This window comes from Pithys albifrons, chromosome 12 (assembly GCF_047495875.1).
Source record: "Pithys albifrons albifrons isolate INPA30051 chromosome 12, PitAlb_v1, whole genome shotgun sequence".
Taxonomy (NCBI): domain Eukaryota; kingdom Metazoa; phylum Chordata; class Aves; order Passeriformes; family Thamnophilidae; genus Pithys; species Pithys albifrons.
Genome location: NC_092469.1, coordinates 17,613,750 through 17,637,650, shown reverse-complemented (window position 1 = coordinate 17,637,650; position 23,901 = coordinate 17,613,750). Strand labels below are relative to the sequence as shown.

The 23,901-nt window shown below is 43.1% G+C and overlaps 3 protein-coding genes across 7 annotated transcripts in view; all 3 read right to left on the bottom strand.

Moving 5' to 3' along the window:
• Window positions 1-3,247: 3,247 nt before the first annotated feature.
• LOC139677630 (arylamine N-acetyltransferase, pineal gland isozyme NAT-10) lies at window positions 3,248-8,062 on the bottom strand. Its single transcript, XM_071567770.1, has 2 exons — window positions 7,908-8,062; window positions 3,248-5,442 (listed from the first exon to the last, which is right to left on the bottom strand). The coding sequence occupies exon 2, from the start codon at window positions 5,435-5,437 to the stop codon at window positions 4,565-4,567; it is 873 nt and encodes a 290-aa protein (XP_071423871.1). The 5' UTR covers window positions 5,438-5,442; window positions 7,908-8,062; the 3' UTR covers window positions 3,248-4,564.
• Window positions 8,063-8,223: 161 nt separating this feature from the next.
• LOC139677629 (arylamine N-acetyltransferase, liver isozyme-like) overlaps window positions 8,224-23,901 on the bottom strand; it is a 40,056-nt gene continuing 24,378 nt past the window's right edge. The window contains exons 1-2 of one of the 5 annotated variants that reach the window (XM_071567765.1): window positions 19,104-19,193; window positions 8,224-10,663 (exon numbers count right to left, since the gene is read on the bottom strand). In XM_071567765.1, coding sequence (XP_071423866.1) covers window positions 9,765-10,658 — 894 coding nt within the window. In that variant the 5' untranslated portion in view covers window positions 10,659-10,663; window positions 19,104-19,193 and the 3' untranslated portion in view covers window positions 8,224-9,764. Of the gene's footprint in view, window positions 10,664-13,282; window positions 13,308-13,438; window positions 13,475-19,103; window positions 19,194-22,234; window positions 22,453-23,901 lie in introns of those variants that run through there. The other 4 variants (XM_071567766.1, XM_071567768.1, XM_071567767.1 and 1 more) reach the window with 4 other exon arrangements.
• On the bottom strand, window positions 14,259-19,194 carry LOC139677627 (arylamine N-acetyltransferase, pineal gland isozyme NAT-3-like). Its single transcript, XM_071567764.1, has 2 exons — window positions 19,104-19,194; window positions 14,259-17,260 (listed from the first exon to the last, which is right to left on the bottom strand). Exon 2 carries the CDS (start codon window positions 17,251-17,253, stop codon window positions 16,381-16,383), a length of 873 nt encoding a protein of 290 aa, XP_071423865.1. The 5' UTR covers window positions 17,254-17,260; window positions 19,104-19,194; the 3' UTR covers window positions 14,259-16,380.

The window sequence follows — 23,901 nt, the reverse complement described above, 5'->3', positions numbered from 1 at the left end:
TGGAGAGTGAATTTCTGCATAGCTGTGCTGGATAGTTGAGGGGTTAAGTGTGTTCTAGTGAACCACCAGCAACCAGGAGATGTCACTGCAATTGCATGTCCTGAGAGACAGTGGATTGAGGAAGTTTCTGGTGGTGCCATGTAAAGGAGCTTTGGGGTTATAATGTATGTATTATATATGTTTGAGATATATATTTGATAATGATACTGGCTCAGATGAACTCCATGTGAAGTCTTCCTTTGCCAAGGCTGTGTGCAAAGAGCTCTCCTCAATTGCAGCATCCTGTCCAGTCCAATAGGAGGTAATTTTGTTCAGTTAAAGGGCATTCTGCCATATGCTGGTCCTTAATTTCATGTCATTTCCCAAGGACAGCTGGCAATGTGAGTGGCATGCTCCATGAATAAGCACATGAGTGAATGCTAGACAGCTTCCTAGAAAATCCATGATTTTGGAATTAGGATCGGGGAAGGGCAGTTCTGTTTCCTAAACACGCCCAACACCAGCTGTGAAGAAATGGTAGATTTCAGTTTATTGTCTTTCATTCTGGGGACTTTGCTGTTCACATTGAGTCAGCAGCCCGGGGAGCTACTGAAATGCTACAATAAGACCAACTACTCATTTTTAGCACCACCTTTTATTCATTGGGAGTTTGTAAAGTGTGCCTTTGAAAGCACTGTCTATAGTGTGTTATTGTGAGCAAGACAAAGCCAAAAATCAGCCCTGCATGACTTTTTAAATGTACTTTCAGTGCCCAAAGTTACAAGGAGGTGTATTATGATGGGATCTTCTGAAATACCCATCTACATTTCCAATTGTACAAGTACATATATATGTATGTGTATTTATATAAGTCTGAGTCTAGTTTCCTATCCAAGGTAGAAACATTCTGCTGTGCAAAGTCTGTGCTTGAACTACTCTTGAAAAAGTTGTAAGTGTAGCAGTGAAATATTCATGAAGAGAACCTACATTAATTCCAGCCTTCTTGGCTCTGACACAGACTCAAATACATTTTCATATGCAAGTTCCTAAGCTGTAGAACTTTCCACGTGGTCATGTTTCTACAAGTGTTTCTTCCATGAGAACAAAAGTTGGGTAAGTGGTGTTTTCATTAAAGAAAATGGCTGCCAGCAAAATGTAACTGGTGAAGTGTCACCAGACACCAGAAGTGTTTGTGCCTGTGACACTGAGGTGCCTGTTGGAGTGAACAAAGTGGAGCGTGGAGGATGTAGTTGGTGCTCACTGACAGCTCACAGTGGTAAGTCTGTCCCTTGTTCAGTGGAGTTTGGTCCTTTGGCAGACTGACAGTTTTATTTCTGTAATAACTGTTATGGTTGGAATCTGAACAATAGAACTTTGTCTTTCTTGCTGATGTTTCTCATTTTACTTTTATTCTGCTTAGTACTGGATCTTAAAAAGTTCAGGATCAGAGTCCAACTGAAATGAGCCATCCTGTGTCCTGCCTTTAGTAATGCATGAGGTGATTAAACTTTGGTTCTTTGGGGAGGGGCAGGATGTTCAGTGGTGCCACGGAGTTTGAACCGTGTTTCTTCTGTTCTGTGTCTTGTTTTCTAATCAGACACTCCATTATGCAATGCTACAATGACTGTTGTTGCCATTGGGCATTCCGTGTGTGTGTAATGGGCAGCTGGGCTGGGATTCTGGGACTTGATCCAGCATTCAGACTTTAAAAAGAAATTGTCTTGTCTTTCTCTTAATTGGAATACCATACTTTGAAATTGTATTTGGAATTAGACAGGTCTGGGGCCAGGGAGCAGGAGGAGGGGGAGGGAGGGAGGTTTCTAAGCATTTGTTTTGCTTCATTTCAACAACAGTGCAAAACTAAAACTGCACAATCGTTCAGGCAGTCATTAAACCTTTCTCAGAGAGTGTTAATAAAGCACAGTGGAGGTGAAGGACGTAACACTTCCCACAGTTCCTCCTGCATGTGAATGTGAGTTTCTGTGAGAGCTGAGGCTTTAAGAACTTGGTTGTTTCTTTTCAGGCTGGGAGAACATCAGCTTGCACAATAATGCCTTGTTAATGGAACCTCAGCATGAAGCCTATGGCTTTGTTTGGTTATGTTTTGTTTTACACCATCCTCATCTCAAACCTTTGAGGCACTTTGGATCTGGCCTTCACTTCTCAATAACCTGCTTTCATCAGCTTTTGGGGAGCTTCAGTGAAACTGTGAAGCTTTCTTAGCTGTCTGTGTTGACATATCATCATGTGATTTGATGTTTCACAGTGAGGACCTGATTATAATTGTCACAGCAAGAGGAAGAGTCCCACTCGGAGTGGTTATCAACAGATGGAGCCAAAGGGAGGGTTGAAGCTTCAGTCACCATAGATTTTTAGTATGAACTGAGCAGCATATGGAGTATCTGGTTGAATCCCATCATTGCAGGCACTGTTAAAAATGCTGATACGAGTCCATAGACCTCTGCTCAAGAAACCCTTGTGGTATCATAACCCAAGCAATTATCTGGGAGCAAGCAGGAGCACCTCTAGGGAGGCTGGGAGGCAAAATAACCATTGTGATAATGGCTGTCCTCAAGACAAGAGGGAGCAGCAGCAGAAAACAAGTGTAGTTCACTGCATACAGAAATGCAGTTTGGTTACCTGGGTGAGTGCAGATGGGAATTTCCATCAGCTAGAATGCAGGTGGTGAGTGTTTCAAAGCTTGTAATGTTCCCTGAGGTCTCAGGAAACACCTCATAATTATCAATCATTTAGAAAAGGGTAAAACCCCTTAATGGGACCTTAATATGAGAGAATAATACCAACACAAATTACTGAACAAATTCCATTGTTCCATTATTAATAGAACAGTTGTGTTCTCATCTCAGTAAGATCTTTCAGTGGCCCCTATTCCCTCTTGCTTGGCCCTTAGTTGCTCCTCCCTGAGCAACGCTGAGTGCACCCAGGCCATCAGCTGCTGCCACAGTTGTAAAGGATTGGCACAGGCTGCCCAGGCAAGTGGTGGAGTCACCATCCCTGGAAGAGTTCAAAAAGCACGTGGGTGTGGCACTAGAGGACAGAGTTTAATGATGAACATGGTCCTGGTGCTGGGTTGACAGTTGGACTTGATGACCTTAAAAGGTCTTTGTTATCCTTAATGATTCTAGGAAGTTTGAAGTGGGAAGGGTTGGCCAGGAGTCCTGTATCAGGAGTGAACAGACCTCACTTGGCAGATGGTGTATGCAGGACTCAGGCAGCTGGGCACAGCTGTGCTTAAAACAACTCATAATGTTTTTATTTTCCTTTTATTTATTGTCAGGTATACACTTACAGCATTTGTGAGATTAATGACTGGATGATGTCTTTGAGCAAAAATACGCTATCAGTGGGAGGAATTAATGTTTGACCAATACTCAGGCTTATCACAGGCTGTGGAGAAAGATTGTTTTCTTCTGTTTCTGCTATTTTTTTCTGTAATTGTTTCCCCTTTCTTAGTGGTTTCCTTGGCTGGGCTATTTGCAGAGAAGCATGGTAGGAGGAGCAACAGTTTGTTGTTTTTTTTTAAATGGAGAAACATGATTATGAAATAATTGAAAAGAAAAGGTTTCTTTTAGATTTGGTTGCCTCCCTGTTTTGTTTTCACTTTGATGCAGATGAGCAAACTCCCTTGTGACATTAAAGCTGCCATGCCAAGCAGTACCCACTCAGGACAGCCATATGGACTGTCGTGTTTGCTGCACACAAAGGAGAATTAAGGGTATAGTGGGCTTAGCTCCATTGTTCTACCTTTGTTATATAAGTAAAATGCAATGCCAAAAATACAACATTTCCAGAAAAGTAAATGTAAGCCAGCAGTGACATTTAAGCACCAGTCACCATTTATAGGATGATTATTTGTCAGAAGCAAAGCTTGTAGCTTTCTCCTTAGAGCCCATCACCCACAATAATGCTGCCATATGTAGAATTTTCATCACCAGAAAAATATGTACATACCAAAAATTACTTTTTGGTAGTTTAGCTTATTGTAGTAATGACCAAATGGATGCACATGATGATAATTTTCATTTTGTACTATGTTCTGTCTAAGGATGATGGTGATAGAATTATTCCTCCTAATGCTCCTTTCAGAGATGACATAGTTTTGCTTATATTAAAGATAGAGAAATGACATGAGCTATGAGTGCTTGGATCTTGTGAAAAATGAAGTTTTAAATGTGTACTTCATTGTCTAAATGTTCACAGATGACTTGTCTCCCTGTAATAACCATAGAAAATGTGTTGGCAGCATATCACAATTAATAATCCATACTCCTATTTGTATGCTACAGGCAGTCCAATATTCCCCAGACATATTTCTTACCCAAGCTTATATCCAGATTCAAATCAGATCCTACATTTGTGCCAGAAATTGAACAGCAGTCATCTCACAGCAAGTAATTTCATCTAACTGACTCAAGAGTCTTAAATTCCTGATTTTTTCCCAAAGTGAAATTCACTTCAATCCCATATTTATGTCTTTGTCTTTCAGTCAGCTGCAAATGATCCCACAACCTTGCAGAAGGGATTGCAAAGACAGTGGAAGGTACTGTACATGCATCCTGATCATCTAGATTGTGTAAGGTCCTTTAACATTAATTGGGACAAGTTTTCTTTCTAGGGTGATGTTGAATTTCTCTTTGAGGGTTTTCTCCACCTCTTCATCTTCAAGAGTTACAAATTCCACCAGATCCATGTTTTCCTTGTAGTTGTATGTGGTCTCAGTGAACGTCCACCCAATTAGTGCTCGGAAGCCATCAGTGGTCTGGAGGGTGCAGATGGACTTCTTTGTAAAGAGGGAATCTGGAGAGGTCTGCAGGTACGTGCACTGGAAACGGAAATCTTCCACTGTCCGTGGCTCCAGACTGAACATATAAACCTTCCGACACTCTTTTTTCTCCAGAAGGTCAGAATTGGAGAAGTTTTGGTTGGGGATATATTGTTTCCGTCTCATTTTCTCAAGGTACCAGACGGCATTTTTTTCCGTGAAGCGGAAAACGCCGGGCGCCTGCGGCTGGTCTTTGCCCGACACGAGCTCCATGGGCTGCCACATCTGGTAGGATACACCAAAACCTCCATCAACGATGTAGGCTTTGCCATCAATGACTACCTTCACCAGCAGATGGGTCATGATGGTGGCGTATGCATTTTGGTGTGGGTTGAACACGTATGCTCCCAGGAAGGTGGTGTCGTAGCCCAGGCACTTCAGCACCCAGCCCAGCAGCTGGTTGTTTTCCATGCACCAGCCACCCCGCTTCCTCTGCACGATTTTGTTGTAAACCTGCTCCAGTTCCAATGTAATTCTCTCCCCACAATGGATGCTGAGGTTTTCAAAGGGAACAGCACGGATGTGGTGCTGGAATATATCGGTTAAGGTTTCCAAATCTCGTTTTTCAAGGGAGCCTTTATAGCCAGTTCTCGCAAAATACTCTTCAAGGTTCATGTCACCTGTAAGGGAAGGAATTGCATTTTGGTTTGGTTTCTTTACATGAGTGATTTATGATGCTGTGAAAAACTGCCCTGGCTCTGCCAGAAAAGATGCTTTTATCTACTGAACCTCATCAGAGCAGCTTTTAAAGGTAACAAGTATTCACATCAAATGGCTCCCCAGGCAAAGAGCAGTGCATGTGAGAGTTTGCTTTTGTCTTAGACTCATCCCAATGGCAAACAGCTGATGCTATTTCAGCTTCATATGTGGTGGCCGTGAAATGGGGATTTGCTGTATTTGCATTGCAACAACAGGGTTAAGAAGAGAAAAAAAAAATCATGCTAAGGTGTGTGTACAAGGGCTCATGAAAAATGGTCTAAATCCTCTGTTCAGTGCAAGGAGTGCCAGTGGGGGAAACAGTGTTTTTGCCCCTTGGAGGGAAGATAATTTGAGCCAGGATTCAGTTGTTCTTTTCATGAGTCTGCCACTGACTGACGTGACAGTGAATTGCTTGTTCAGTACATGCCGCTCTTCCACCACTTACTGAAAGTTAAGATGATACTCCTGCACATTTTGTAAAGTGTCAAGTTTTATCAGATAATTTTCACTGGAAAAACTCTGACCTTTGAAAGAGGCACAGACCTCTGAGGCTTCTGTCTGCTCTCAGTTTTGTAGAAACTAATTTGGGTGTTGGAATAATGAATCCTAATGGAGGTGAGTGACCTGAGAGACAAAGAACACATCTCCTTTCCCTCCTGTGCCCTGCGTCTCACAGGGTGCCTTGAAAAAGGGCATGGGCTGTTTTACACCTCTCTAGGCCTTTGTCAAAACTGACTTTAATCCTTCCAGAGGAGGCATGACTGAGAATTTCCCAAGCCTCACCCAGTGCAACCGTGGCCTGGCCTGCCTCCAGCAGTGCCCAGCTCCTGGCCTGCCTTGGCAGGACTCCTCATGAACAAGATTTCTGGATGAGGACCTACTCAACTTATTTTCTGCCTTCTAATACTATGAAAAGCCACTCACACTCATCTGGCTTTCACAGTGGCCCATCACAGTCTGCTGGCCACTGTTATGAGCTGGATCCTCAACAGGTATCTGATAGATGTTACTTGTAAAATACACTGTAGATCATCTGCTTGGGTTTGGAGCTGGGCACAAGGGGTTTGGAAGGTTTGAGCCTTTGCAAAGAGAGCACTGAGCATTTAAGCACTCCAGAGCTACTGCAAAACTTCAGCTTCTTGAGAACACACAAAGCTACTTGGAGATCTTTTGTGCATAGACAGTAAGCTGAGGTTTAGACAGGTAATAGTGAGTAGGGAAGATTATTGTATCGAGGTAAATTCAGTGGTGAACTGTTGAATGTGTCCTGCCAGCCTGAGTTTCTCAAGATGACTCTCAGTGGCAGATTCATGCTGTGCATATGCCTGGTGTTGAGGCAACTGCCCAACGTGCATGGAGAGCACCATCACAAACCAGTCCAGTAGTTCTGCACAGAAAGGAATTCAGCTTACAGGGGTGTCTCAGTGTATTCTTGGAAGATAGTTTCAATGTAGCATGTGTTAAGTATAACACAGGATTCATGGCACTTTTTTCTTTTGATTTGCAGAATCCAAGTGTATCCAATCCTCCCTGCTCTGACTGTGAATGCTAAATAAATCACACCAGCAGAAAGCTGGTTCTGGAGTTTATATTATTTGTGATTTCTCTCTGCAGCTACATAATATGATGGATCAGCATTAGATCTGGACTGTGGGAGATGAAAGCTACTGTTCTTTTGAATTTTGAACAGGTCAGATGAAAAGGCAGGTACTGACAAGATACCCCCGAAATGTGGCTCTGATTTGTGCAGAGCAAAACATCAGCAGAAGAACTTTAAAGAGCTGTTTCTAAATGTGCAAATGAAGGTAGTCATACAAAAATATTCCTTACCAGGACTACACACACTATTAGCAATTCTACTGTTAAAAATATGTTATTTATCTTCCTTTATCCTAATACATGAGCACATGGATTTTCTGGGCTAAGCAACCCACAGTTTGTAATATATATTTAAAATTTGTTTTTAAAGAACTGCAATTTTATTCCCATGAAGCAGAATCTATTGATTACTAGATTGCACTTTTGCTTCCTTTGCACTCTGAATACTTTTAAATAAACTTAAGAATCTAAAAGCACCACTTCCAACAAGAGGTTGCAGTTCTAAATTTTTATCTAGTATTGTATCTAAACAAAAGAATCTCTCTCATAGTCAAGTGAAGCCTCTCCTGAAGAGTGAAAGGTAGAAGAATTGAAATTGCATATTGCTTTTTTCGCCCTCTTTAAGACCCCCTGTTTAGCAGGTGATATTTTAGCTCTATATCCACACATTTTTAGAACATTTTCCTAGAAAATATTGCTTACATTATTGCCCATGACCTTTAGCACCATAAAGAAAGCAGGGTTTTTGTTTCTTTCTTTGGAGGGTTTTAAAAGAAAATAAACTTACCTCTTAAGAGATCCCTTTTTATTTATTGAGGTATTCAGTTTCTGGTGGTTTGTTACAGTCAGTGCAGCCAGGAGTGGATACAGATTGTGAGCGTTGTCTTTGTAAGCTCCACTGGCCCTTGCTCCTGAATCTTAAATTCCAAGAAAGGACAGAGTCCACCCAAAATGAATTCACATTTTTAGACTTCACTGATCCATGAGCAAATTAAACTTTGTTTCTTCTCTATTAGTAGATGTTTATGTCTTCCCCTGGTTAAGACTAGAATGAACTTGTTTTCCATGTAAAATAATTACAGTAGGCAAATGGCTGTGTAACTTTTTAAATTAAATGATGGTTATTTTGCAAACCAGCACTTTGTGGTTGAGGATGGTGTCTCTGTCCTGGTGGGCACACTGAATTGCCAAGGTATTGCAGGCTGTGTGTCCCCATGGATGTGCTCTGTGCATGTTCCTTCCTTGCCCACAAAGGAACTTTTTCGATCTAACCACCTGCAGCAGATGGTTATTGTGGAGCTGCCACACCTCTTGATACCATGAGAAATATGTATTTGCACATTTTCCTTTTCAGACTTGGCCTTCTGCATCCTCAAAGTGTTGCAGTGCTGTTTATTTAATTTTCTCTCTGTCAGGCATGTCTCCTCTTCACTTGATGGAGGTGGAATGTCCAAGCAGGTCCTTTGGGGGAAGGCAAAGAGCACACGAGACTGAAAGCACCTGTGTTTTAGGCACATCAGGTGCTCTGTGGGTCTGTGTGCTTGACTAAAACAAGTGTCAGTCTTTTCCTGGGCTGAAGACTGATGCTCTTCTTTCATGGCACATCCTGTGCAGTACCTGCCTCAGGTATCACAAGGTAAAAAGCTTTTGTGTTTTGTATATCTCGCTGTGAAACCACACCATTAGCATGTCCTAATTTCCCAGTGGTTTCTCTTGCATCTACACTATCATTTTTAAGGTAGCTTTTGTCCAAAATACTTCTTTGTAATAAATATGAAGAGTTTTATCTATAATACTGTCCTGCTCGCTTGACATCACAAGAAGGTTTGGTCCCAAAAGTTTAGATTATAGTTTGCAAAGGTTGATCTAATTTTGTGGGGGGTTTTTTTCCCAGTTTTGATACCAAAAGCCTGATTTTTTTTAAGGACAGTTGAATCATCTCATCTTCTATGAATTTTACTTCAAATTCAGAGTTGCAGAAAAATTAGACTTAGAAAAAATGAGGTGCTCAAAATTAGACCTATTCGGGGAGGGGGGAGGGTGTAGGTGTCCGTGTATAAATACTCACTTTAAGTCAATTCCTGGTAAGAGAATAGGACTCAGGTCTTTCAATTTGTCTCATCTTAAGCTAATCAGCACCTAATAGTGTCTTGTTTTGAGAAAGCATTAACCATTCATTTTTTCCTAGTAAGTCTTTGAAAGCCCAATGCAGCTCAATTTTCAGACTTCTAAAGGAAATGAATAATTTGTAAAACTCTGCTGAGAAGATTGGAAATAACACCAAAAAAGGTTAGAGGGCTTCTGTGTAAAATGCTAACACAGCTTCTCCTTCTGTATCATTTTGGTCTCCTTTACCACAATATATACCTGCAATAAAATGAGTTCCAGAGAGGTGGAACAAAATGTTAAGGAGTCAAAAAGCAATTTCCATATGAGCAAATCAGAGGTAGTAAGATGTCTTAGTTTCTAAAAAAGGAGAACTTAGGAAAAAAGTATGCAAACAGTATATGCAGTAAACTAGAAATGCACTTGAATTTGCCAAGCTTTGTGACTAATTCAACTTTAGAATCAATTAATGTAATTAATGCTAATTTTAGAACTTTTGTATTGGGTATTTAAAGATCCATCTAACACAGTATTAGAATTAGATCTTATCCACTAGATTAGGTGGCAAGCCCCGAACATTTACTGGTACAAGTTTGTTCTCCAGCTCTATATTGAATTTATCTTTCAGTGTCTTCTCAACCTCTTCATCTGTAAGAGTTGTGATGTGCACCAGGTCCATGTCCTCTGTGTAGTTATACTTCATCTCAGTCAAGGTCCATCCAACCAAGGCAATGAGCCCTTCAGTGGTCTGGAGGCTGCAGATTGACTTCTTCTGGAGGATGTTATCTGGAGACACCTGTAGGTATGCGTTTAACTCCTGAAAGTCATTTATATGTCGTGGCTGCAGAGTGAATCTATGTATTTGTCTGATATTCCCCATTCCTGGAGCAACACTGAAATATGGAGTCTCACTTTGCTCAGGAATATAATGCTTCCTTTTGACTTTCTCCAAGTACCAGGTGCCATTGTCTTCCTTGAAGCGGAAGATGCCGGGGACCTGGGGCTGATCCTTCCCAGAAATCAGCACCAATGGCTGCCACATCTGGTAGGCACCACCAAACCCAGCATCTACTATGTAGGAATTTCCTTGGATCTCCACCTTCAGCAGGATATGGTTCATCTCAGCAGTGTATGCCCTCTTTGCCGGGTCATAACTATTCGCACCAAGAATACAGACGTCGTACCCTAATTCTTGCAAGGCCCAAAACAAAAGGTGGTTGCTTTCCAGGCACCACCCTCCACGTTTCTTTCTCACAATCTTATTATAAGTAGATTGTAAATCCAGCTCGATGGTCTCCCCACAATGCATGCTGAGGTTCTCGAAAGGAATGGCCTGGATGTGATGCTGGAAGATGGTTGATAAGGTCTTTAAGTCTGCATCCTTGTGGGGCTTGTTGTAAGATATTCTTCCAAAATACTCTTGGATGTTCATTTTGTCTGTGTGAGAAAAAAAAATAGCAAGTTACTGCTGTGCAGCTGTCAAGGGCTTCACTCCTATTGCTGCAGCACAGGTTAACCAGCCTGCAAATGTTGCCTGGGCCATTTTACTGAGGATTTGAAAGAGAGTTTTGCCCTTGATAGGATACAAATGCAGGCTAGACTCTGCCTGTGGCATTTGTATTTCTTAAAAAAGAGACAAGGACAGGAGCAGGTGACAATAATGCTCTCCCTCTTTCAGGTGTTGCCTTCAAACCAGGGGGATGCCTTTCCTATGGGAAGATACAGCAGAATCTCTGGCCACAGATGAGGGTCCCACATGACAAAAATTTTCTAAAACTGACAAAGAACAGGTTTGCAGAAAAGCTGATAGACCATATGGCATAAAAGTCACAGCAAATTCCTACTGTTTCTTTTACTGTACCAGGTAAGCAATTCTTTCTTTATCCCACAGGCAGTTTAAGCAGAAGGTTTTGCATTCATGGCTTCATTTAACTGGGATTAACATCTCAGTGTGGCACCATTTCAGACAGGCTTCCATGTGAAGGAGATTGTTGTTTTCTTAACTGTTTAAATGTCCCCATGAAGTTTAGACAGGGCTTTGGCCCTGGCTGTGTAAGGAAGGAACCGTTAATTTTTCTAACCTAAAGATCAGAGGAACTGATAATTAATAAGAATATATTTGTCATCTTTTGGGGCTTTTACCATCTTGTACAAACCAAAGACTTCCATCTCAGCTCAAATTACTGGAAATATTTTGTGTCTTTGATCCCCTTTCCTTTCATTATCAGAAAGACCCTGTTACTGGTACTGGCTACATGGTCCAGAAGCAAAAGGTTCCCTGTAACACTTCTAACCAACTGACTTACCTGGCCTCTGCAAGGATTTCTTTTGCCTTTAGTTTAGGTTTAATTTGGCTTTTTTCCATGGAAGGATATTAATTTTCAGAACAATTCACAATCTGCTAAGGATTGTATTCATTTCTAAAAAATCTGAGAATTTCTGGCTCAAAATCAGTGAAATATTCTCTAGGAATATTTTCCAAAAATCATTTGATGGGGATGAGATGCAAGAAACTCCTTTCCAGTGACTGTTCTCAGCTTTGGTCCAACTGCTCCCCCCAGCAGTTTGACCTCGTGTCCATGCCAGCACTCAAGTGAGTGCTGTGAGCTTGTGAAAATCCCACCTCAAATCCACGGGTGGAAATGCCACCACCCCAGCAGGTGAGAACGTCAGATGACCTGATCTCTGGGCTTCAGCCCAGCCTTGATGGCAGCAGCACAGCTCCCATAACTTGGTTGTATTGCTCCTGATCTGACTGGTACCAGCACTCAGCCTGGCTGATGCAGAACCACAGAAAATATGACAGCATAGAGAACCATCCCAATTAGGGAATAAGAAATAAACATTTTCACTTCAAAAGGACCCAAAGAGGCTACATGAAAAAAACAGTAGTGTCTCTTTGATACCTCATATTATGCTTTTTTTCCATTCCTTTTTTAGGACAAGGGCACTTATCTCTGGCAGGATCTCCTTGGAAACACTTGTAGAAGCCATTTGCTCCCCAACACACAGCACACGTGTACACTGGCAGGCTCATCCTGTGGTCCTCTGCCTTGTTTTTCTTTCTATTCCCTCCTTTAGCAATTTTGCATAGCAAGATAGAAACATCTTTTCCCTGTGACTGTGTTGAGCTGGATCTCTGAGGCCAAGAGGGCTCCAGGGGGGTCTGATATGACTGAAATTTGCCTTCAAGCAAAACCCGATGAGTCCCTGCCCTGGGCCAGCAGCAGAAGACCTAATGCACACCCTCTAACCCATCTCCTGGGTCTGGGTGTTCCCACTGCTCTGTTGAGAGCTCAGCATATAACCAGGTCCCCTCTTCCAGCCATGAGAGAACTTCCATGGTGTGCTGGCAATGAGACTTTGGGAAATTTGCAGCCCATGCCTCAGTTTCCTCAGCTGCCCCTCCTCTGGCCTCATCAGTTTAAAGCCTGTCTCAGAGACAGCCTCATGGTGCCTGACAAAACATGTTCAAAACACAATAAATAAAGAGGTTTAAGTATAATAAAGCTGCACTACAACATTGTTGACATCAGGGAGCACCCACCTAAATCAGTGTTTACTCCCTCGCCTTCCCAAAGGCAGATTCTTTTCTTGGCCCCCCTTCCCAGTGTACGAGCGATGAGGCTACAGCAGTGAGAGCAAGCCCTCACCCAGGGGATGGGTTTTGTTTCAAAACTGAGTTGCCAAATATCCCAAGCCTCAGTTCAGCCTTGTTTGCTTCTGCTCCTGCAGCAGCTGAGCTTCACTCAGCATTCGTGCAGCTTGGTGGGGAGTGAGATTCAGACATTAGTTCTGCCTGTCTGAAAGAGTCCCTGGGGATCTCTGTGTCCTTCCGTAATTAGGGTGAATATTAGGAACAGTTCTCTGCTAAAAATCATCAGGGACTTCCAAGGCTGGATCCTTTTGCACATGCCTGTACTATTTGTTTGATTTTAAGTTAGTCTGTGAGTCAGTAGCTGTTTTTCATACCCTGTGGCTCAGCATAAAGGAGTTAGTTCCACTCTCAAACACTTGAGGTACTTGGAAAACACCCTTGCAATGCAACATACTTACCCTTGGCCCCAGTGTTCCTGTAATTTATGCTTTGCTACCGTGCCTGCAGTGCTCATCATAGGGTGTGCAGACCCACGGGGTGGGCTTTCCCAAACTGAACTCTCAGGCTGACTGAGGCTTCAGGATGAAGTTAAAGATCAGGCACTCAGCTCTTACCTCTCAGGAAGTCAGCTCAGGCTTCCCACCCTGGTGTGCTCCAAAGTTCCCAGGAACTGCTGCACTGGGAACTGCTGCTCTTAAAGGTCCAGGCTGCCTTTACTGCCTGTCAGGGGCAGTGTTATCTTCTCCTTTTATGATATCTTATATTCTGAGGGTTTTGTTGGTTTATTTGTATTGGCATATGTGTAGGAAGCTTTTCATGCAATTCATTGTGTTAAGCTGCCTGAAAATTATCCAGTCCCCAAATTGCTTATAATATCAAGTAGATTGTAACCTTGCAAGTAACTGAATGAGAACAGAGGCCCTTCAGCAGTGCAAAGACAAAATAGCATTATGGGTATCAGGAGGAACTTTTGTTAGTGGTTATAGTCTATAAACCCATCCCAAACCTGCAGGTCATGCAGGGGTTTCAGTTTCTGGGGCACCTTGATGGGTGCTCCCATGCTAAAGTAGCAAAGAAATAGTGAAATTTTTGATACAGATTTTACAGATTTTGATACAGACACTCATGTGGTCTGGATCCCTGTAGGAAGTGACTTAGGATAGAGAGTAATCCAAGGAAAGAAGTTGCTGGTTTATTTACAGGGATGGCAACTGTTGAATTAATCACACCAGACTGAGCTATTCCTCGTGGCTCATACCAGCCCCCCCCAAAGCAAGAAGGTCAGATTTGCCAAGCTGTTTGAATCCCCTTGGGTTCCAGGAGAAGCCCTGTCCTTCAGCAGTGGGAACTCTGTGCTCCCTGAGCCTGCTGTGCCTTTAAGTATTTGCCTCCAAAGTTAGTGATAAGGAAAAAACAAACCAGTGCAATCAGAGGTGAAGAGTCTCCTTTTTATTCTTTTTTTTTTCCCCTTCCAACAGCAAGTTTCATTTGGTTGCTCAGCAATAAAATCTGCTTCTGTGGGTGTGCTGAGCAGGAGGCCAGAAGTGCTGAACTGTGCCATGGAGGGGCAGCAGCCCTGGCAGCGACCGGGGCACGGTCCAGGGTGTGAGTCAGCAGAAAGAAAAGTGGTTTTCTCTGCTATTGCCTTTCACATGCTGAATCTCTGGGGCAAGGGACATAATCCCTATTCTGATCTTAAAGATCTGTGGGTTTATGGTTCTTTGCTTCCTCCCCTCACCCTGTGGAACAGCACAAAGTGCAAGAAACACCCAGGCACAGAGAGGAGCAGGCACAGCCCCTTCTGGGTGTTTCCTATGTCAGTTCCCACAAAGGATGGAGCTTCCTGGCTCTGCATTGATCTTCTTCTGCTCTACAACTTTGCAAGATCTGCCTGGACTTTTGCCTGCATCCCAAAGCTTTCCTCCAGCTGCCAGGCTGCTGCAAGGATAAACCCACCAAGTTTAGCTCCTTTAGCTCTTCTACTAATGTGGGGACCACAAAAAGACACAGATCACAAACAAGGGACAATTTCTTCTGACCATCTATGTTGCAAACTACTGGTCCACAGCATAACAATCCTCTTTTTCTTCTGCAACCCACTACAAGATGTCATTGACATTTCATTTCCCTAAAGGATGAGAGAGCCTCGTGCTGTAAAGGACAATTGCACACCTGCAGCCAAGTTTGACTCGGGGGGGTTGGGGATTTGGGACCTCACTGTGTCTCTACGAAATACACTTTGAACATGCAGAATTGCAGCAGCTTTTATTAACCATAAATTGCTGGTTATATAAAGCTGCACATACTGCATACCAAGTAAAAAAGGTTCAGTGAGTTATTGTGGTTTTAAAAGCCTTAGCTGCAAAATATTAGCACATAAAAATAATCAGGAGAACTGCAGTGATTAATGACTTTTTTACTTTGGGAATACATGTTGTAATTTGGGGGGGAAAAAACCATCTGAACAATTCTACCACACAATGCTTGATTTTTTTTAATTTAATTGTAATTCACTTATATAATTTACTGAATTATAAGTGCATAGCTGCAATGCTTCCAAGATTTGTACATGAAGGAACATCAAGTATCTTCTCAATGGGCAAAGTGATCACATTTGAGTAATTTCTCCAACTAGAAATCTTAGCCTTTAGGTATGTGATTAAGATTCATCGTTTCTCCTTATATCAACATAATTTGTATCACTGCAAACACATGCTCAGTGGAACAGATAAGTTTCAGAAAAATAATTCTGTGCATGTTTTTTTTTTGGGTTCAGCCATAATAATTAATGTGCAATAACAGAGTGATGAGAGGAACATGTATTCCCAGCAGTCTGCTGTGGGGTGGTAGCAAACAAAATGCTCAGGAAATGCTTTCAGTTCAGAGAAATGCTGCGTTTTGGTTATGTCACCAAGAGAACAGGCATCAGGTACAGTCTTAAACAAGACAGAATTCTCACTAATATTTCTTGTCAATGGGTTTAGGCCATAAACAGTCTGTCCTTAAGTATTCTCACAGTGCAGCAGAGGTGTGACACCCTCCAACTGCCCCATGGGAGGGTGTTGTGGATGCAGGAACAAAAAGCACAGGCTTATGGAGCACACTCAGCACAGGATGTCTTTGTTTTTCTGGCTATTAAATTCCCAAAATAATATAGTGTTCATTTAAGAGGTGGGTATGATTTTCCCCAGGTGGCAGCACCAGGTAATAAAGAAAGAGACATACAGTTCCATCGTTCTGCTTAGCTACTTTGGGTGTGTTTAGAGAGGCTTTTAAGAGATGAAAGGAGTAGGGAATGTGCCGAGTGTGCTTCCCACTAGGCACAAACAGAAGGACAGTGATTTGATTGAGCTAGGAAGAAATAATTTGTACTCAAATCAAAAACTGATGCAGGAATGGTTGTGAAAATTCATTTCTTTTCCAGATTCGTGCTAGTATGTTCTGCCTTACACTGGAGTAGATGGAAAGAAAAAGCTTAACCTTTAGATGCTTGTCTGAAAGAGAGGGAGGAATTGCCTGTAATGCCCCTCCATTGAATTATAATTCAGGCAGTGAGTTAGAACATAGACAACCTGCTTGAATTGACGGGTACAAGTTTCTTGTCTAGTGTTATATTGAATTTCTCCTTCAGTGTTTCTTCTATTTCTTCATCTGCAAGGATTCTGACTTCCACAAGATCCATATTATCCCTATAATTGTAGGTCATCTCAGTGAGTTTCCAGCCCACTAGGGCCCGGATGCCATGGGCAGTCTGCAGGCTGCAGATGGACTTGGTGACGAAGAGCGAGTCGGGCGCTGTCTGCAGGTGGGCATTGCAGCCCCTGAACTCCTCGATGTCTCGTGGCTGAAGGGTAAAGAGGTAAATCCGACGGCAAACTTCTTCTTCCATGTTATGGGAAGTGGAGGCACTTTGGTTGGGAACCAACTGCTTCCTTTTCACCTTCTCAAGGTACCAGATCCCGCTCTCCTCCTGGAAGCGAAAGACCCCAGGAGTCTGTGGCTGATCTTTCCCTGAAATCAGCTCCATTGGCTGCCACAGCTGGTAGGACATCCCAAACCCGCCATCCACAATGTAGGATTTGCCATCAAGCACCACTTTCAGCAGCAGATGATCCATTTCCTCTGCATAGGCCTCAAACTCCGGGAAATAAACTCGTGCTCCCAGAAGGGTGACGTCATAGCCAAGAGTTTTCAGGACCCAAGACAAAAGGTAATTGTTTTCCATGCACCAACCCCCACGTTTCTTCCTCACTATCTTGTTGTAAGTCTCTTCCAGGTCCAACTCAATCTTTTCCCCACAGTGGATGCTGAGGTTTTCAAAAGGGACAGCTTGGATGTGGTGCTGGAATATATCTGACATAGTACTCAGGTCTGGCTTATTGTGGGAGCCCCGGTAAGAAATTCTTGCAAAATACTCCTTGATGTCCATGCTGCTTCTGAGAGAAGGATGGGAAAAAATAATAGGTTGTGTCAGAAGTGATGGAAGTCTCTTCCCCATCCCTTATAATGGGGTGCATGGAAGAGGAGTGGGATTGGACTAATGTGTGTATCAAAGGCAGCAGAGTATTAGTGCTGAGAGAAGCCAATGGGATGCTGCTGATGAGCACAAATGTTATTTTTATTTGCTTTTTTTACAGCTGTGATGAGAGGCTCCAGCTGTGCTAAGCACATTTCAGCAGAGTTCCTGCCCAGCAAAGCTACAAATCTCCGTAGGAAGGAACAAAAGCAGTAGCAGTGATGTTTCCCTGCTAGAAATTATAGGAACTGAGACTCTCCAGATCTGAACTGCTTTGCTCATGGTTTGACTCATCGAAGCAGAAGCAGAAAACAAACCCTCCCACTCTTGCAGAGCAATCCAGAGCCTCCTCTGCAAGCAAATATGAAACAAGTCTGTCCTGCCATGGTATTTCCTTTCATTATTCAGGCAGCCTGGCACGAGCTGGTCTCACCTGCTCCTGCTCTCTGTGTCAGCAGTAGCAGATGTGACCTGGAGTGCAAAAGGCTTTTTCAGGGCAGAAAAGGCTGTGGGAGGTTTTTTTGCTGTATCTGCTGTGAGCTGCTTCCCCCTAGCACAGCTTAGCTCCCCAGCATGCCAGCAGCAGGAGGAATCCAAAGGTTTGGGCCAAAACTACAAGTTGCAGGGGACCTCAGATTTTCTGACATGATTTTTTGGGATGCATTTGCTCCTTCTGCTACTCATGGTCACCTCAGCACTGGGTGGCTGCCCTTGGGTAAGGGAGCAGACATTGCCCCACCCCAGGATGACAGAGTAAGGCTGTTTCACAAACCTGGGGGTGGAAAGCAGCTCAAGCCCTCCCACCCTTACTGGAAGGAATAGGATTTTGATGAAGCCAAGTACTTTTGTTATTCCTCCCCAGGCACTGCTAAAATTCAGGCATCTGTAAGTATGGAGCAATGTTGTTCAGATTATTGACCTGAGAGGTCCCAAAATGCTCTCAAGTTCCTGTATACAGCACTCCAAGTAAAACCATAAAATAAACTGTTGCAGCGGGATTATATTCTCAATCTGATGAAAAATGGCACACCCAAAATTATAGGGGAATTTAGCAAAGATACTTTCAGTACATAAACAAAGCAATGAAAATGAAAAATTCCCATTTGGTGTAATGTCCTGGCAGAAGCAGAGAGTGCCTTGGCTTGGCTCCCCACATCTCCTACCCTTTAGGACAGGAGCATTACAGAATTGTAACTGTTGCATCGTGGCCACTCCCACATCTCAACACCCAACAAACAGGCCTGAATGATCCACTATTGGGTTAAGAGCAAGAGATTCAGGGGGTTCTCTTTGTTCAGCTTTGGCTGTTCCCAAGATTTTCCCCGAAGCCCCAGAACTAAACTCTATTCATTTCTGAGAACTTGGCATAAGCTTAGTTCTTGCTGTGTGATTTTTAAAGCAGCATCACCAGCAATGAGCTGTTTTTCCCTTTCTGTCTCCCGTCCTTTCCTTTTGCCACAGCAGGCAAAAGTAACTTTTACTTACAGGGAAAATGTTGTTGTGGGTTTTTTCTGTCTGCCTGTCCATCTCTTGAAGGTGTGCTAAGGCTGTTTTAACTGAAACAAGGCAGATGGCACAAATGCCTGAGTAGCTTCAGGCAGACAACTGAGTAAATAAAGCAGAGTATCTATGACACTGAGCAGCTGAGCTCTCCCCACTCTGCCCTTACACCATTTCTGCCGTGTTTTGTTTCCAAACAGGTTTAACTTCCTGGTTGGAGAGCGTTCAGCTGCCAAGATCCGGAGGTTAAGATAAAGGCTTACCTGGAAAATCAGTTCAAGACCAGCGCCAGGACACCTCCGGATTTTGGGGGGCTGGTTCTAGGCTAAAGCAAGTGGTGAGGCTGGCTGTCCTCTACCTGGCACAGGCAGGGCTAGGACTGCTCTCCAGCTGCTCTTCAGGGAAATGTCTTTTCCCTGAACTTGCGTTCACCCGCCTCTGTCAGATTGCAAAAGCTGAAAAAAAAACAACCTCAAAGGGTGGAGCGTGAGAGCTGGAGCGAGGCAGCAAAGCCGACAGCAGTGGCTCCACACACATGCAAAGCTGGCTGGTAGGGCAGAGGCTGCCTCACCTTTTCGCTTGTCTCAGCTGTCACCAGAAGGGTATGCTTTTGTTCCAGTAGCTTGCTGGATGCACTCAGGTGATTTATTTTTTTCTCCCAGGTATTAGGTTACTATTTGTTTGGAAATGTGGGAAGGAAATCTTGCACACATCCAATCTGAGAAGGATTTTGCACTGTTTTCTGAAAATCAGCAAGATTTCTGCACACCAGCTTGCACCTACAACCCCCTTGCCCCAGCCAGCAGCACAAGAACTCCAGCACTGCCTTTGCTCTCTGTGATTTATATGTATTTTTTATTACTCTAATTTCATAGAATGTAAGAAAGCACTGGGACAGCAGGGTGTCTTCTTCAGTCCTTGCCCACAGTTATCACCTGTGGGTGTTATGGTGGTGAAGATGCTCTTGGCAAAGTGATGACTATGAAGTGCTAACACACAGGGAGCTCCACCTTCTCGCTGTATTTAATATCACTTTTGTATCCACCTACTTTGCTTGCATTTTGCCAAGATTAGTCTGACTGATTCTCTGACATATACACCTGGATTTGTTTCCTGCTAGCTCTCCAAAAGTAATTCCAGTCCTTCACATTCAGTATCAATGGCAAGTTTCATTCAAACACTGATTTATTGGGATAATTAACAGAGATAATAAATCAGATGAAACAGAGATGTCTGTGGTAACCCATTACACAGCTCCAGTCCCATATCAAAATTTGGCTCTTTATCATCCCATCAGGGACTGGTGTTTGACCCCACAAGCAAGAACCAATTCCCAAGCCAAGAGTCACAGAAAGGAATGGATAACCTGCCCTTGCCAGGCTCCCTCAGGCAGATGCTGTACATGGAATAATCCCTTCTCGTCCCACAATCTCCAAGCCCCTTGTTTTAACAGAGAGAAGCCAAAAGCAGAGCAGCCAGACCACAGTGCTGGTGGGAGTTGTACTGAAAGATGCCCTTGGACCCATCACTGTGTGGTGTGTGAGCAGACCTGGCCGTGCTCCTTCCCAGAGTCAGTGGGGACCACAGATGGTGCCAGAAGTGCACACTTGCTGTGCTCCCTCAGGCAAACCTGTGGAGTGCCTGCGGATCTGTTCCAGGTAATTTTGGGGTCCCATTAAGTCACAATTAAGTAGGAGAAAACCCTTTTCCCCTACTATTTTGATACTCAGCTTTTCTCAACTACTCTCCTTCAAACACAGCTGATATTGAGCATTTTCTTCCATGTCTTTTAAATTCTCCTCCCAGCTCACTGCCCTATGCAATCATTCCTGCATCACTCTCCATTTTCTTCCCATCCTTGCACATTTTGGCCCCCAATTCACTAAAACCACGAGCTCTCGTCCTCCCCAGGTATGCCCAAGGCCAGCACAAGGCAAAGCTCACTCAGTGAGTGCAGAAGGTAAGGAAGGGCCTTGCTGGAGTCTGCCTTTCAGGGCTAATTCCAGGGGTGGTGGGGCAATAAAGAGCAATCCCAACTGTGGATAATGGCCATGACTTGCCTGCCCTCGTCCCCAAGAGCCACAGGGGGGAACAAGACCACAGGGGGAAGGTGCAAATGGGAATGTCCTTGGGAAGGACATTGCTGGACACAGAAATGCCATTTCCCAGCCTTGGCAGGAGCTGGAGCTGGCTGAGCTTTTTCCAGAAGTTCCTCAATGTAACTGCACTCAATTTTATTTATTTATACATTTAAACTGCTGGCAGCATTTAATTTATTACAGAAATCCTTCTCTCATCCTAACTCTCCTGAGAGGCCTCATCAAATATCCTTCCCTCCCTGCTTTAACAGAGTATTATATCCTGCAATATGTGCCTGGGGAAATAAAAGCATGAGGTGCTCTGTTTGGGGTAAGTCAAGTGTCTGCTCCCTTCTATGATCACCTCTCTGGCACACTGTGTAATAAAGCAAGGTATATTATATATTAGATCTCATCATAACCAAAATGCTTAATATACATTAACTATTTAACTATCTGGTTTTGAGGGGAAGGAAAAAAAGAGAGACTTTTAAAGTAATAAAGCAACTGAGCTGTTTTAAATGGAATTATTCTTGTACAAGGTCAGATCCTACTGAGCTCTGAGCTCCTGGAAAAGGAAACACTGCACACTCTGAGCCAAGTGGCTGGCTCGTGCCTTTCATTTCCAAAGGGAATTTAATAGATGTAGGCTGCCCTAATCCAAGACTGGAAAATAATAGTCACACTTATAAACAAATTTGTCATGGCAGAACTCCCTCATGCAGAGTATTCATTGTCTTCCTTATTTAATTCTAGATATCATAAAGCTGTGGCTACAAATCCTTCTGCATCCACCACATGCAGTTGGTTGATGTCCAGCACACTGGCCAAAGGATGAGCCACTTTTGCCCATGGGACTAGAGAAGGGAGTAGCTCTGCAGGACATCTCTTGGCTTTTTCTTAGTGAAGGGACCAAATCTCAATTTTAGTGTTTCCCCTATCTGAGTCATCTTTCTGAGAGCTGGGAGGTATCAAGATTTATCTCCTCTGCTTGTCTTACCCTGCCAATATGAAGTTTTTCACATAAGCCAAATCCAAGGCTGTTAATGCAGAGCAAGGAGACCATGTTGGTCTGCAGGTCCTTCCAGCCCTGAGGGTTTCAGCACAAATCTCTTACATGTAAATGGTCGTAATTCAGTTAAATTCCATTACAAGGGGAACAATCTGCTTTTCTGCATGAATGGCTTTATTTCATACAAGTTTTGAAGGAAAAAAATACAACATTTTAAGTAAGTGCTTGGATGAAAAACATGCCCATATTCCTGCCTGTTAGGAAGAAGAGGAAGTTGCATCTATTTCACAAGAAATAATCATACCCTCAACTTGTCCTTCCTGTTTCCATCTCGTGGGCCTCCTCTCCTGGAGATGCCAGCAGTGTTGTCAAACAGTGAAAACACTGAGGAGAAAGTTCTGCAGGTTGGAGAGCAAAGTCATGCTGAGCATACCAGGAGCTGGGTCTGCAGGGCTGGCAAGTGGCTGGGGAGGCTCCAACCCACAGCAGGAATGGCATTTGGAGACAAAGTGTTGGAGAGCACTGAAAAGGAGGATGAAGAAGACAAGGAGAGTAAGATGGTGCAAATGCTCCCATGATTAACCAGTTAATAATGACCATCATGTCATTGCCTAAGACAAGTGTAATGTGTAATGGAGGCATCACCTTTGCTGGCTGGACCCTGATACAGTTTCATCTCACCCATCTTGATGAGGACTGTCCATCACACTGTCAAAAGCCCACCCAACATTTTCCAAAGACAAAAATTTGAAAAATTTGAAAAATTTAGGGCTGAAGTGCTGTTACCAAGCTGCAGCCAGGGAAAGTGGACAACCATAGCAGAGCCTGCAAACAAAGCAGATGGTCTGTGGGGAAATACTGCTTAAAATTCTTTAATTTTGCCACATTTTCACCTTTATTATCCAGCACTCATGGATAGCTCCTGTGTAATTGCAGGGCAATGCATTCTGTGCTGGGACAGAAATGCCTCATTTGAAAATAAAGATGTTATGTTGGTCTAAAAGTTCAAAAGTCAGCAAAAGACATCCTGTTACATCCTGTTAGCTGATCATCTGCAAAAATTCTGTACAGGTGCTAAACCAGTACATAAAATAACCTGTGACCTGAGCACACATAATTCCACCCCTTTAGGTATGAGCTGCCAACCAAAGAGGGCTTGCAAGTCAACAGTCTCTGTCACTGCCAGGCCCAGAAAGGGCTGAGTATTCCTGCCTGTGCACCATATGCAAAAAATTGTTTTTGCAAAATAGAATATTCCCAATTAATGAAAAAGTGCAATGACCAACTTAGTGGATGAATACAAGGGGGTGATGAGAATTTGCTCAGCCTCTGAAATTCCTTTGGTGAGCTATATGTATATATTATATTTATATATTAATATTTATAAGCTTTAAAAAAACCCAAACCTTTGCATATTGCCTAAATGCAGCACCAGTCATCATTCATGAGCAGTGATAGTACCAAGCCCCATCCTCAGCAGGGTTAAATTGTCCTCATTCCACTGCAGCCACTGAGCAATGCCTGGCTTTGAGCCTGCCCCTCCAAAAACTCCTCTAACACCAAACTGTTGCTGCAGTGCAAAGACTCTCATGGATTTCAATGGGAATTTGGATCAGTCATAATTCAGGCAAAGCAGGAACAATTACACGAGTTCTGTCATTCCCATTACTCAGATTTTTTTTTTTTGAGGTAGGTGGGAGAGAAATCTTTTATCTTAGTGAAGAGTAGGAAACAGCATTGCAGTGACAGCAAGGGGAAAATCAGCAACTGTACCTTTGGAAAAACACATTTTCATTACGATGTACTAACACGCATCACAGAAATAATATATGTTTGTGATGACATCAACCCCATTGCTGAATTTGGAGTGCATTTGGGGAAAAGAAAAAGAGATGCTCTGGCTTCAAAATGCTCCCCCAGACTTATTTTTGTTGGTATTTTATTAGCTTTCCTTCTTGCAATGTGCTCATG